Source organism: Mytilus edulis, chromosome 12 (assembly GCF_963676685.1).
Source record: "Mytilus edulis chromosome 12, xbMytEdul2.2, whole genome shotgun sequence".
Classification (NCBI taxonomy): domain Eukaryota; kingdom Metazoa; phylum Mollusca; class Bivalvia; order Mytilida; family Mytilidae; genus Mytilus; species Mytilus edulis.
This window is the reverse complement of record NC_092355.1, coordinates 80,268,657-80,283,979: the sequence shown is the minus strand read 5'-3', so window position 1 is coordinate 80,283,979 and position 15,323 is coordinate 80,268,657. Positions and strand designations below refer to the sequence as shown.

Below are 15,323 nucleotides of genomic sequence, written 5' to 3'. Positions count from 1 at the left end.
TTGGATTGTCCATCTTGTCTATATATATATATAGCTACCTTATGGAAGATATAGAATCACTGACCAGTATCATATAAATATGACAGATTTGCGACTGATACATTTGTTTTTTAAACAAAAGCTATAATTAGCTCTTTAATGTTAGAAATAGGTTTTGGATTTTCAAATTTTGTTCATCAAGCATCACCGAAGAGACATTCGTTGTTGAAGAAATGCATATCTGGAAATCTAATTAATTGACTGATTGCTTTACATATTTTCTTCTGTACTCATGTTACTTGGAGAGAAAGTGGGTATATATCTAGTGCTTGACATCTATTTGCATCTTAAGCTAAGTAAAAATAAAATGAAATGTTAAAGATTTCAATTCTCACTTATCTTATCTATATGAAATGTTACCTTGTGCTTGTTTGTCGCCAGCCTCATTGAGTTTTGTAACAACAAGATAAATTGCATCTGGGGATAAAAAGGTTTGATGTGTGTGGTAAAATTCTTCATCTCCTGCAAAATCCCACAAAAATAATGTGGCGTACTCTTCTTTGTCATGTAAATCTACATTAGATTTAAGCATGGTTTCAATATCCTTTTTTGCCTGTTCTAATGATTGGTGTTGTTGCTGCGAGGTTACTGGAGGTCCAACTTGATATTCATTGGTTACTAGAGGTGTCTTTTTTTTAGGCTGCCGATATACTGTCCCTGATTTCTTTGATTCATCAAAACTTGTTGCTGGTGTGTTGTCCTTAATGGCAATATGGGATTCTAAAGGTTCTTCTTTTGTTCCTCTTTCCTGAAGTTTTTCCTCGTATTCTTTCAATAGTCTTGCATGAATTTCAGTTTCTTCATAGTTTCCTATCAATAGAAAATAAAATATTTGGCTTTTTTTCTTTCTTTCATATTTTGTCTAAGGGTGTCTTCCGCTTAAGATCTTAAATTAAGATTGTAAAATAGTAGAAAACAATTGGTCTACATCTTTATTGAAATATGCAATTTTGAGATAGGATTGCAATTCATTTGTAAGAGTTTTCACATAAAAATGTGTTTTTATCTTATAATTAGAACTGTTTCCACATATAAGAAATTATTGTTTGTATGATTCAATTTTATTCTAATTATACAAGAGGTGACAACTCAGATTAACCAACTATTAAAATAGAACGTGTTGTAAATTTACATATTTTGTTTGGTAGCAAGAAAACAAGTTCTGCCACCCCAATTTTTCATTTTATTTTCTGAAAATTTTATCATTTAGTTTACTTTCTATCATTCAAAATTAGTTTTCACTGTTTGTAAAATCTATAGAAAATCTGACAATTTTGTACAACCTGAAGCTTGAAAAACGTCCTGTGACCCATACTTCATACTTTCTATTAAAATTTTGAAAAAAACATGATATAATTACATTTTGGCAAATTAGGCCATAAAAAAGAATAGGTTTGTTTGCCCAAACCCTACATACCCAGAAAAAAGCTGCCTACTCAAATTTTTTATTGTCCTGATCTGAAGAAGTTTTTTTTAATCAGATAGGCATGAAGACTAATAAACATGCGATACGTAAATTTCTTAAAAAAAAAATTTAAAAAAAATGCCTACCTACCTACCCACTGTCTCAACCTTGGGTAGGGTTTGGGCAAACCAACATATTTTTAATTGTGGCCTTATTAAAAAAATCTATCGATTTAATTAAGACCCTTATCTCCCCAAAGAAAAACTGTTTATTTAGTTAAAGGTATAAAATAAGCAATAAACAGTTACAGAATAAAATTTTGGTATATTATTCCACCCAAACATCTGTTCTTACAAATTAGGTAATAATTTCCAAAACTAGAGGCTCTAAAGAGCCTGTGTCGCTCACCTTGGTCTTGTGCATATTAAACAATGGACACAGATAAATTCATGACATAATTGTGTTTTGGTGATAGTGATGTGTTTGTAGATCTTACTTTACTGAACATTCTTGTTGCTACAATTATCTCTATCTATAATGAACTTGGCCCAGTAATTACAGTGGAAAATATTTTCTAAAAATTTACAAAAATTTATGAAAAATGTTGTAAAAATTAAATATAAAGGGCAATAACTCCTTAAGGGGTCAATTGACTATTTTGGTCATGTAAACTTATTTGTAGATCTTATTTTGCTGAACGTTATTGCTGTATACAGTTTATCTCTATCTATAATAATATTCAAGATAATTACAAAAAACGGCAAAATTTCCTTAAAATTACCAATTCAGGACAGTAACCTAACAATGGGTTGTCCAGGGATGATTCCAGTTGTTTTCAAATGGGTCCCTTGACCATCAAATTTGGGAATTTTCATCCAATTGGGAATTTTTTCCGCATACAATCTATGATGAAATAATATTATTTTCCTGGAAAAACGGAAATTGTATCAAGTTTCACCTGTTCCATAATGTGTGGATATCCTATTTCATCATGAATGACTCTATCAACATGTATTTTCTAAAATGCTCAGACAGTTGGACTTTGATTTATATTTTTTATAAACATATTATAGAACCGGTTCTGTTGGGCGATGTGCTTTTACGAGATCGGCGCCCATTAAATTTATCAAAATTTACAAGTTTTACTCCCTGCCAAGGTCTGCTTTTAAACGACCCATTTTGACAAAAAGCATCTATCAGTCTATTATCGATATGCTTTTACGAGATCAAATACTCCCATAGCATTTTCTTCAATTTAATTGAAGGAAATGCTATGGGAGTATTTGATCTAGTAAAAGCATATTTCATTTGAAGGTCTGCTTTTACGAGAACAAAGTTATTGAGAATTTGAAAATTCTCAGATAACCACATATAAAGGCAGCAACCATTTGATTTTCGGGGGGGCTATGGTTTTTTTTTCTGTACAAACTTTTTTTTTCGCTATCGGCGAAAAACAATCTATTTTTTTTTTAAGCGACAAACCGAAAACAAATTTTTCCTTTCAATTTTAGCATTACATATAGTGGCAGCTGAGGGTGAAACAAACAATTTTTTTTTCTCAGGGTCCAAAACAAATTATTTCCAAAAAAAACCATTGCCCTGTTGATTGGCTATTTATGGCTTCAATATAATTCTATTGTCTATTCTAATGTCTTTACTAAAGTATAAACTAAACCCACCAAGTAACATGTACCTGAAAATAATATAAACAAAATAATAGAAAACACAGTAGTTAACAATCTAATCCTTTTCTCTTTTCACTAGAAATGTTAATGTCCAAATAAAAATAAAAATGAAGGCAATTAAAATGTCATAGTATCAAGTATTCATCTGATCATTCTTCTCCTTTTTTTTTATTGTCAGTTGCACTAATTACAAAAGGCTTGAATTCAAAAGTCCTTTTTCAAAACAACGTAAAATGTCTTGTCCAGAAGCACCATGCTTTGTAAGAACATTGGCGATTTGTTCATTTGTCTGAATCCATTTTACTTCTTTAAGCTCTCCATCTTGAAGTAATTGCTTTATTGCATTGATCTCCACCCTCAATCTCTTTTCTCCAACAGGTTTATCAGAGTATATTGCATGATAAAGGTCTTTGTTGTCAACGAAACAATCTACTGGAGTATGCATCAAATCGTTCTCATTATGCATTAATTCCTTAAACAGAGCTGCTAAAGATATAACACAGTCCACACCATCAGCTAAGGCCAAGGCTTCACTTGCTAAAGTACTACGTACAACTCTTCTTAATTTCTTAGACTGCCAAGTGATTGGGTTCACTTTACCATCATCGCCCATCAAAAACACAACATAACCACCCTGACTTCCACCATCTGGAAGATTTCCAAATGATGCATCACTGAACAAAATAAATTTCACATCATGTCCAAGATTCTGGAATTGCAGTGAAACGGGATCGTTTTGCACCTTCCTAATTATTTTATTGACTTTCTTTAGATCTTCAATAGTGCTAGACTTAATTTTTGATGAAATAGCAGCAACATCAAACGCAATGTCTGGACGTGTTTGTCTTGCTAACCATAATAATTGTCCTATTTTTGACCTCAATAGTGTCTGTTCTGATGATGAAAGAGGAGATGTTTTAACTCTGTCTTTATCTATTAAAACCGTCTTTAACATTCTGACATAGTCTTGCTGGCTGAGAACAATAGTGTCATTTTCTTGGCTGAGGTCAAGACCTAAATATTTGAAAGACTCACAGGATTCTTTCCCTACCTTGAACATATCCCTAATTCTGGACACAACACTTTTCTCAAAGGTACTGGATCCTGCCCAAAGAAAGTCATCTACATGAACTGCTAGGACACCAGTCAAACCTTTTTCATTATACCAATAAAAAACTGCTGAATCAATTTTGGACACTGTTCCTCCACAATCTAGCAATGTTGCTTTAACTTTTTCATACCACTTTAAGGATGCATCAACAAGACCATATACACATTTGTTAAGGCGCCAGACTTTACCAGTTGCTTTAACTTCTTTAGGAGGTCTCAAGTAGACTTCTCTTTGCATTTTCTCTCCTTGAAGAAAAGCAGTTTTAATGTCCACAGAATTAATTGACCATCTTTTACTAGCAATAATTGATAAAATTAGTCGTAGAGACTGCTTTTCACATGTTGGTGAATTCTTTGGTATCTCATCTAGACTGTCTTCTTCAAAACCTTTTGCTACCAATCTAGCTTTTCTATGAAATTCGTTCTCTAATTCTTTCATAGTATAAACCCATCTTGTTGAAATACAGTTTTGACCATTGTCTTCAACTTCTTCAAAAACATTGTGCTTTCTCCAGTTATCCAGTTCTGCCTCTCTAGCCTCAGTAAAATCAATATCACTTAAAAGTACATCTTCATTCAAGTCATCTGACTGGTTAACAACTTTCAAATCATTGACTGTTCTTAGATCAATTGATATCTGATCACCTCTCATATTTTCTGGCTGATTGTATTCTATATTATACCAGCTCTTTTTAACAGTTGTAGCCTTTCCTGCCCTGCCTAAAATTATTGCTTCTCTTGTGTCATTTTCACCAGGGATTTTAAAATTCACTATCTGATCCTTCTTTAATTTCATACAATCATTTTCCTGGGACTCAGGATTATGTTCCATACTTTCCTCATGTATATCATTATCTGCCTGATTTTCCAAATCAAAACTGTCTCTCCCTTCAGACTCAGGACCATCTTCACCATTCAAACTACCATTCAAGCTACCAGCATGACTATCATCTTGATCAGCACTTTCGTCTGCAGATTCTTCAACATTTTCTTGATTTTCATCATTCTCAGTATCATTTTGATGAGGCTCTTCATCGTCACTCTCATAGTATACTAAGTCATGATCTGGTTCAGTGTTGTTATATGTTGCAGCTTGAGGCTTACGCACAGGAGTTGACTTTGCTGTATGCTTATGAATAATCTTTTGTTTTCTTTCAACATCAATGTCTCTTTTTATTCTACTTTCATGTACACGCACATATGTACCTCCATATCTTACAAACACAACTACGTTATCTTGACCAATTACCCAGCCTGGTCCTTTCCACTGATTGTCTCGTAGGAAGAAAACTTTGTCACCATTTTTGAATTTTTCTCCTGAAGGCCGGATTTGCTTACGTAGTGCCCTTCTTACTTTCTCAGAGGATTCTGCGGCAATAAATGCTTTTCTAGCTTCATGTAAGCCAACTAAATGCTTTCCCATAACATTACTAATTGTTGTACCTTCTAATGCAGGAGGCTTGTTAACTATAGACGATGGCATGTTTGGGTTCCTTCCAAAAACTATTTGATATGGACTGTATCCATAGACATTCAACAAACTGTTCTTAGCATGAACTGCCCAACTGACGGAAGTCTCCCATGAAAGGTTAGAGCTTTCTCTCATTTTATTGATTGTTTCTGTAAGCGTTGCGTTGTGTCTTTCCACTACACCATTGGACCAAGGACTATATCCTGCTGTTGTTTTAACTGACATGTTCAAGTTTTCTGCCATGTCTCTAAATATCTGTGAATTAAATTCACCTCCATTATCTGTGTAAACACCAACTTCAGGTGCACCATAAACGCCAACCCATATCTGCATGAACTTATCTACAATGACTTTAGAGTCCTTTCTTCTGATGATTGCAGCTGCACTCAATCTGCTAAATAAGTCAATAACATGTAGATAATAAAAGTTATGGTCAATTTCATGAAGGTCCATTGCCACAATTTGATTGAAATCATTTGCATGTGAAAAGGCAACCACTGGTTTAGCTTTTGGATGCTTGAACTTATGGCAAATTAAACACTTTGTGCAGATATCTTTAAGAATGGTCTTTGTTTCAGAATCAACAGAACCAGTACTTTGCAACAGGGATAAAAGTTTATCTGATGATGCATGTCCAAACTGCTTATGCAACTTTAAAAGAATCTCCTTTTTCTTCTTAAAAGATAATTTTGTGTCAATGATCAAAACCTCCTCACTCTCATTCTTATTTCTGTTTGTGAATTGCTTGTCTTTAATGTTGATACAGTAATGACCACTTGAAGTTAGGTTTACATCCACTAATTGTCCAAACATGGTAACCTTGTCATTTCTGAGATCTAGGATAGTGCTTGCTCTTTTCAGAGAGGTTTTACTTAACAATAACGGTATTTCACAATCCACCACTTCTGTTTCAATTGAGCACTTAACTGATCCAATAAGTGCTGGAATTTTCACTTTCTGATATGAATATACTGTTTGTCCATCACCAAATTTGAATGGTACATGACTTTCATTACAAGTAAGTTGATCAAGTCCTGGATCAAGTGATTCTACAAATTCGTATAACCATTTAGAACCACACACTGTCTTGGAACATGCAGTATCAATAACTGCAGCATTGTAGGCTTCTGCGACAAACACTGTTAGAGGCTTAAATTCTTGTGCAGAGGTAAATAATGTTATATTTACAATTTCATTTAACTCATCACTCTCATGTTCTGTTAAATTCACATCTAGCTGCTTGTGAGGACAATCCTTGACCCAATGAAATTTGGAATCACATATTTTACATCTTGAGACATTTCCATTAAAGACTGGATTCATTTTAGTCTTAAGTCTACTAGAGTTGGTTGATCTATCAGCTCGATTACGAGGAAAATTTCTTCTTGAACTTCGACCTCTCTGATAATACCCATCATTGACAAAAGCTGATTCTTCTTTAACAGTTACAACAGAGTCTTGTTCTCCAGGAAAGTTTTGAGATTTTGATGCAAATATCCTATTCAAAGCAGATTTCATTGTGTCGAATTTAAGGTCAGAACATGCAGTTAATGCCAGCTGACGATTACTTTGACTTAACCCAGCATTGTCAAGAAGTTTAAAAGCTAGAATTGCATCTGGGAGTACCATTTCATATTTCTTACATTTATTGTATCTCTGCTCAAACTCAATGATATAATCAGACATGCTTACATCATCTATTCTGTGGAACTTATCAAATACAGTATATGCAGCATAAGCCTGATCTATTTTATCCTTCTCAAAAAGCTTGTCCAACTCAGTTATCAGCTTATCTACTCCTTCATCAACATTTAAATCAGTGGGATCTACTTCTAGGGCTACTTCCCTTGGTTTTCCTTGTAGCGACAAAGCTAAAGCCAAACCTCTCTTCTTCTTGTCAAGATCTGTCACGAGTTGCCACATTTTAACTTCATTTTTCCATTGTTGATAACTTTTATCTTTGGTCAAACCTGGTGGGTTCTTGTAACTAGGTGCTGTTGCCATCTTTATAAGCTCTGCTACCACTGTTGATTGGCTATTTATGGCTTCAATATAATTCTATTGTCTATTCTAATGTCTTTACTAAAGTATAAACTAAACCCACCAAGTAACATGTACCTGAAAATAATATAAACAAAATAATAGAAAACACAGTAGTTAACATGCCCCCCCCAGAAAATCAAATGGTTGCTGCCTAATAACAATTATGATAACATACCTTATCTTAGCAATATTCCATTTACCATCATTTTTATTCGGATCTTAAAACACTTTGAAGACAAATGGGAACAAGAGGCTGTCACAACGACAGCAAACCGGATTTATTAATATTTATTTGTGTCCTGGCAATATCACAAGAACCATTACTGATGAATGGTGAAAGTGAAAATCGTCAATATCAAATTTGGCCTCCATTTTGTCATCAGTATCAACATATTAAAATTTGAAATCTTAGATTGAATGGTTCATGAGTAAATGCAACAACGTGAATGGAAACACCATTTTACAATCTTTCAAGAACCATAACGCCTGAACGGTAAAAGTCAAAATCGTCATTATTGAACTTGACCTCTATTTTGTCATCAGTAACAACATATATAAATTTCAAAAGCTTTGGTTGAATGGTTCATGATAAAATGCACGGACACGACTGGAAACACCATTTTTCAATCTTTCAAGAACCATAACTCCTGAACGGTAAAGGTCAAAATCGTCATTATTGAACTTGACTTCTATTTTGTCATCAGTTACAACATATTAAAATTTGGGAAGCTTTTGTAGAACAGTTCATGCATAGATGCACGGACACAACTGGAAACTCCATTTTTCAATCTTTCAAGAACCATAACTCCTGAACGGTAAAAGTCAAAATCGTCATTTTTGAACTTGACCTCCATTTTGTCATCAGTAACAACATATTAAAATTTGAAATCTTAGATTGAATGGTTCATGAGTAAATGCAACAACGTGAATGGAAACACCATTTTACAATCTTTCAAGAACCATAACGCCTGAACGGTAAAAGTCAAAATCGTCATTATTGAACTTGACCTCTATTTTGTCATCAGTAACAACATATATAAATTTCAAAAGCTTTGGTTGAATGGTTCATGATAAAATGCACGGACACGACTGGAAACACCATTTTTCAATCTTTCAAGAACCATAACTCCTGAACGGTAAAGGTCAAAATCGTCATTATTGAACTTGACTTCTATTTTGTCATCAGTTACAACATATTAAAATTTGGGAAGCTTTTGTAGAACAGTTCATGCATAGATGCACGGACACAACTGGAAACTCCATTTTTCAATCTTTCAAGAACCATAACTCCTGAACGGTAAAAGTCAAAATCGTCATTTTTGAACTTGACCTCCATTTTGTCATCAGTAACAACATATTAAAATTTGGGAAGCTTTGGTAGAACAGTTCATGCGTAAATGCACGGACACGACTGAAAACTCCATTTTTCAATCTTTCAAGAACCATAACTCCTGAACGGTAAAAGTCAAAATCGCCATTATTGAACTTGACCTTCATTTAGTTGTCAGTAACAACATATTAAAATTTTAAAAGCTTTGGCCGAACAGTTCATGAGTTAATGCACGGACAACATTTGATTGCCGCCCGCCCGACCGCCCGACTGCCCGACCGCCCGGCCGCCCGCCGAGCATCCCCAAATCAATAACCGACATTTTTGTCACAAAAATCCGGTTAAAAATTGTAACTGCCTGAATCGTTGACGAAAACATTTCCGGAAAAAACGATTTTTAAATAATTCTGAATTGGGAATTTGTTTTCACACATTTTTTTGGGGCCGCTGGACGAATTGAGGGCCGCTAAGCGGCCCTAAACTATATAGTAGAATCATCCCTGGTTGTCCGATCCATGTGAAAACATCAGGGCAGATAGATCTTGACCTGATAAACAATTAAACCCTGTCAGATTTTCTCTTAATGTTTCGGTTTTTGAGTTATAAGCCAAAAACTGCATTTTACCCCTATGTTCTATTATTAGCCGTGGCAGCCATTTTGGTTAATTAGCCAGGTCACGCGACACATTTTTTAAACAAGTTACCCCAATGATGATTGTGGCCAAGTTTAGTTCAATTTGGCCCAGTAGTTTCAGAGAAGAAGATTTTTGTAAAGGATTACTAAGATTTACGAAAAAATGGTTAAAAATTGACTATAAACGGCAATAACTCCTTCAGGGGTCAACTGACCATTTTGGTCATGTTGACTTATTTGTAAATCTTACTTTGCTGAACATTATTGCTGTTTACAGTTTATCTCTATCTATAATTATATTCAAGATAATAACCAAAAACAGCAAAATTTCCTTAAAATTACCAATTCAGGGGCAGCAACCCAACAACAGGTTGTCTGATTCATCTGAAAATTTCAGGACAGATACATCTTGGCCTGATAAACACTTTTACTGCATGTCAGATTTGCTCTAAATGCTTTGGTTTTTGAGTTATAAGCCAAAAACTTCATTTCACCCCTATGTTCTATTTTTAGCCATGGCGGCCATCTTGGTTGGTTGGCCGGGTCCCGCCACACATTTTTTAAACTAGATATCCCAAAGATGATTGTGGCCAAGTTTGGATTAATTTGGCCCAGTAGTTTCAGAGGAGAAGATTTTTGTAAAAGATTACTAAGATTTACGAAAAATGGTTAAAAATTGACTATAAAGGTCAATAACTCCTAAAGGGGCCAACTGACCATTTTGGTCATGTTGACTTATTTGTAAGTCTTACTTTGCTGAACATTATTGCTGTTTACAGTTTATCTCTATCTATAATAATATTCAAGATAATAGCCAAAAACAGCAAAAATTCCCTAAAATTACCAGTTCAGGGGCAGCAACCCAATAACAGGTTGTTCGATTCATCTGAAAATTTGAGGGCATCTTGGTTGGTTGGCCGGGTCACGCCACACATTTTTTAAAACTAGACACCCCAATGATGATTGTGGCCAAGTTTGGTTTAATTTGGCCCAGTAGTTTCAGAGGAGAAGTTTTTTGTAAAAGTTAACGACGACGGACGACGGACGCCAAGTGATGGGAAAAGCTCACTTGGCCCTTCGGGCCAGGTGAGCTAAAAATGAAGTTCCACCAAATTTCTTGAAGGATCAGCAAAAGTTTTCTTATTGTCAGGCCTGTGTCTGACAGAAACTATGTATAGTGGTCTAGGTTAGGGACAGAACAACTTAAAATGGAAGTTTCACAAACTGACATGATTGAATTTTATGTTGAATGTCTTTAACTGATTGATTGTTGTTTGCTTAACATTCAGTGGTAAATATTTCATGCATGTTCTGGACGACAATAAATTAACAAGACATTTTACCTTCCAAGTTAATGTGCAGAGGGCTTTGAATTATCTCTACAAGAAACATCGGAATTAATGTCACCATTCTGACTGGTCAGGCTATAAATCTATTCATCCCACATAGCCGAATGAACACCCTACTTTGGCAAGGGTTTCAATGCCAGTCAGATGTAGACAAATTTTAAAGATGACCATATTGATATATGTAATGGGTGCATTTTCCTTCCAAATGTATTAAACATATTTTATAGTATTTTTCAGTATTTCATATCTATTTTTCTGTATGTTAGATAATTTTAGAATTATTTGTTTATTATCAAAAGTTTGCTTTATTAAGGAATTAAGTTTATTTTTCATGTCTTTGAGTATTTCTCTTTTCCATAGTAATTGTAAAACTTGTAAATAATGCAGACAGATGTCATGTGATAATTAGAGTTTTTAATCCTTTAATTACATTTGATCTTAATTTTACTAGTCATGTTTTTCATTTGGCACTTTGTATATACAATCATTATTACTCGGATTAATTTGAAATCTACATCTCACCTTGAGTTCTTTTCAATTTTCATTATAAATAGTTTGCAGAAATTTTGAAAGAGCAGTAGGGAAAAAGTCAATAGAGAGTCACCAGAGAATCAGCATGTAGGGACAGAAACATCATAGTCACTTAGGTGACCATCAAGTAACGACAGTAAGTGAGTTCCAGGAACAGAGTACCTACAAGCCAAGTAGGAGAAAAGAAGTCAGCTTCACAACTGTCACCAAACAGTTTGCTCTTCAGTATCCCACCGGCACGGCAACTCAGGATATTCATTAGCTATCAAGGATGTGGTTTCAGACCCAAAAACTGGAACAGACTCAAACTTAATTATACAACAACTAAGTCACAGTCACAGTTAAAGTAGGGAACTGTTGCAACAGTTAGAAGCTTGAAGGAGTTGGAGTGATCCTGCAGAGTACCGTCTGTTCCAGTTTTGGTGATTTCAACTATCAGACACTAACGATTGCCTACCAATCATCTGACACATTGGACCCAACAACAAAGGAGAGACTAACAACTTAGCGGATCAAGACCTGTAACCCCAGATCCAGTTTTGTCTTAGGAATATTACTATTTATCTTACCTCCTATACATTTCCAGGAATATGATTGGTTAAAAGCATCCGCGTGCAAACCGTGTATATTTGATATTAGGTTAGTAGGGAGGCGGGGCTTATCTCATACACAGTTAGTAGTGGAGTTACGTCCCTTTATATTCCATATCAGGGATGATTCCACTATATAGTTTAGGGCCGCTTAGCGGCCCTTAAATCTGCCAGCGGCCCCAAAAAATGTGTGTGAATATAAATTCCCAATTCAGGAAAATAAAATAAAAATCGGTAATTCCGGAAAAGGTTTAGTCACCAATTACGGCAACTATATTTTTTCATAGTTTGTCGTCAAACGTAGTAAAATCCGGATAAGAATGCTGACTACGATCGCATTTTATTAACAAAGATTTACGTATGTCAACGTGAGGTAAACAATTTTAGCAGCCGGATTCAATTGAATAAAATTTTATGGGAGTATTTGAATTCGCAAAAGTAGATCGCTCAGCAGGTTGATCAAAAACATGCTTTTTGTCAAAATTGGTGTCAAAGCAGACCTCGGCAAAGAACACATTCAAATTTTGATATAACATTGATGAATAAATTTTAATGGGCGCCGATCTTATAAAAGCAGATCGCCCAGCAGAGCTGGTTATGTAACTTGATTAAAACTTATTTTGTAAAAGAAATTATTTTATATTTTGCTCTATTTCCTCAAAAGACAAAAATTTTAGCGTTTTTGAAAATAATGTTGATGATGGACCATTCATGTAATGAGCACCCCCCCCCCCCCCCCCCCCCCCTCCTGAAATACGATGTCATCATTATGGAACTGTTTCAAAAGATTTAAAAATAATTTTAAAGTTCACTGGTAATAACTGGTGCAATTGCTTTAAATATCTTATCAATTAAGTATATAACCTTTTGTAATTGCTTTTCTGAATTCGACAATTGGCCAGTTCAATTTGAAATCCATTTGAATCAAAGTAAGTTTATAAAGATGATCTGTTGAAAAAATACCGAATGGATGAATTTTTTCAGTGGTTAATATGGCAAGCCGTTTTGTTATTTAATCTAACTTCAAGATATCTCATAAACTTTATAAGATATCTTATATAATAGTTCATTAGATATCTATAATATAGTTTGTAAGATATCTTATAAAGTTTATAAGATATCTTGCATAGTTCATGAGATCTATATGTTATAAAATTTATGAGATATCTTTTATAGTTTATAAGATATCTCATATAGTTTTCTTTATCAGATATCTTATAAACAATATGATATTATACAATTACTGTCTTTTGATGAGGTAAATATGCTGTTTTATTGACTTTTGAAACAAGAGTGGACACACAAAAATGTCTCGCCTGTCTTGTATTTGCATTGAAAGTAAATGCAATCTGAATCAGACAAACATTATATATTTTAATCTGTAAATAATGAGATAATGTCGCTGCTGCTGATGCATGTATGAACACTAGCGCTGCTGATAGTGCTGATGAAGACAACTATCAGAGTGTATTCATATTACCAATTATGACAATTCGTGTTTTATTTTGAGAAATTACAAGATTTTAAAAATTAACATAATAAGTTACGTTATTGCTTATAATATTACCTGTCTAATTAACATGTGATATCAGGATCCTCAACTGAGAATGATACTTCATCAGAGGAGTGAAGATTTACAAAACATTCTTTGTATGTATCTTTCAGTAGATATTTAGTCCAAGATAAACTTAAATATTTTCCAGGGTGGATTCCATCTATATTCAAATTTGCATTTACTGAATACCTTGTTTTTTTTCCTTTTTTTTTCCTGCTTCTGAGAAAATACTGATTAAATGCTAAATTGTTTTTTGACAATCTTTGATTTAAAGTTTTTATTTCTTGATTTAAATAATTGATTTGTTTTGTAGCAATTTTATCATCCCATATATACAAATTTGAATCAAATTTTCCATGATTTTTATTCCATTTTTTAAATGAAATTGTAGGGCATTCCACAAATTTGATTTCTGCTTTATTTGGATATTTATTTACAATCCCTATTGCTCTATGATATTGTTCAATGACTCTATCTACTACTGAAAAGTTTTTGGATCGAATTTCAATGTATTTTCCTATTTTCGAACTAATGTCGCATGTTCCTGACCATATATACAAAATTATATGACCATGGCGTTTAATTGCCTTTTCAATACGTTGATCTATAATATCCACTAATTCTTTAGTCCTTGCAGATGATAAACACCACAATTCTAACGGAAATTGATAATCTAAACAATTATTCCTCAATGTAAATCCTTTACTGTCAGATACTAATATTGGAGTTTTAAGTTGCAGTCCCTCAGGTTTTTCAGGTTGTTCATTAATATATTTCTTTAGTTTAGAAACACTCATCCTATTCCTTATGAATATAGAATTATAAGATTATACTCACTTTAAAATTGTTTTTATTTTTAATGAGTAGATTTAAGAAGTGAACTAAAAATCATCATTAGGTCAGGATTAGGTAAATTAATTTAAAGTAGATGTGTAATCAATCAATAAAATATAAAATAAAAAGACATTTTATTGTTGATCATATAATATTCTTTAACTTTACATAAATAAGTGTTAGTAATTTTTTTAAATTTCAACATGCTTATTGAATACATATTGTATACATATTACATCAAGTATGATACAAAATGCAACTATCCATAGGGTTTTAATTTTAAATTAACTTTTTTGAGCACCTATTTAAAAAAAAGTTTAATTGACCCCAATGTCACTTCTTTTTCTTCTGAATCTTGATTGGAAGGTATGTTTTTAAGTTGTTTTGGTCCCTTAGAATGGACATTGATCAGCACAAATTGGCTATTTTTAAAAGGTCATAATGTTCTGTTTAATATTTTTTCCAACAAGTATTACAAAATATCAATAGTAAAAGTAGCAAATTTACCTGACGATATCTGGATATGGGTATTTAGTCAGATCTTAACACGTACTTGTGATTAGTTTAAAACCGGTTTTAACGAAGAAATGTCAAAATGTTCAGAACTTAATTAAATCTGTTTTTGGGTAAGATGGTGCAAGCATACGATTTTTATTGCGTCTTACACTTTAAGAAGCGAATAATCTTTAGCTACTTTATTTAAATATTGTGTAAAAACGTTAATTATGAGCTATGAAAGTCAAGTGG

The 15,323-nt window shown here is 33.5% G+C and overlaps 1 protein-coding gene across 4 annotated transcripts in view; it reads right to left on the bottom strand.

Annotated features, from left to right (window-relative positions):
* LOC139497239 (uncharacterized) overlaps positions 1 to 15,323 on the bottom strand; it is a 167,197-nt gene that overhangs the window by 66,120 nt on the left and 85,754 nt on the right. For all 4 annotated transcript variants that reach the window (XM_071285368.1, XM_071285370.1, XM_071285371.1 and 1 more), the window contains one exon: positions 400 to 849. In XM_071285368.1, coding sequence (XP_071141469.1) covers positions 400 to 849 — 450 coding nt within the window. The remainder of the gene's footprint in view (positions 1 to 399; positions 850 to 15,323) is intronic.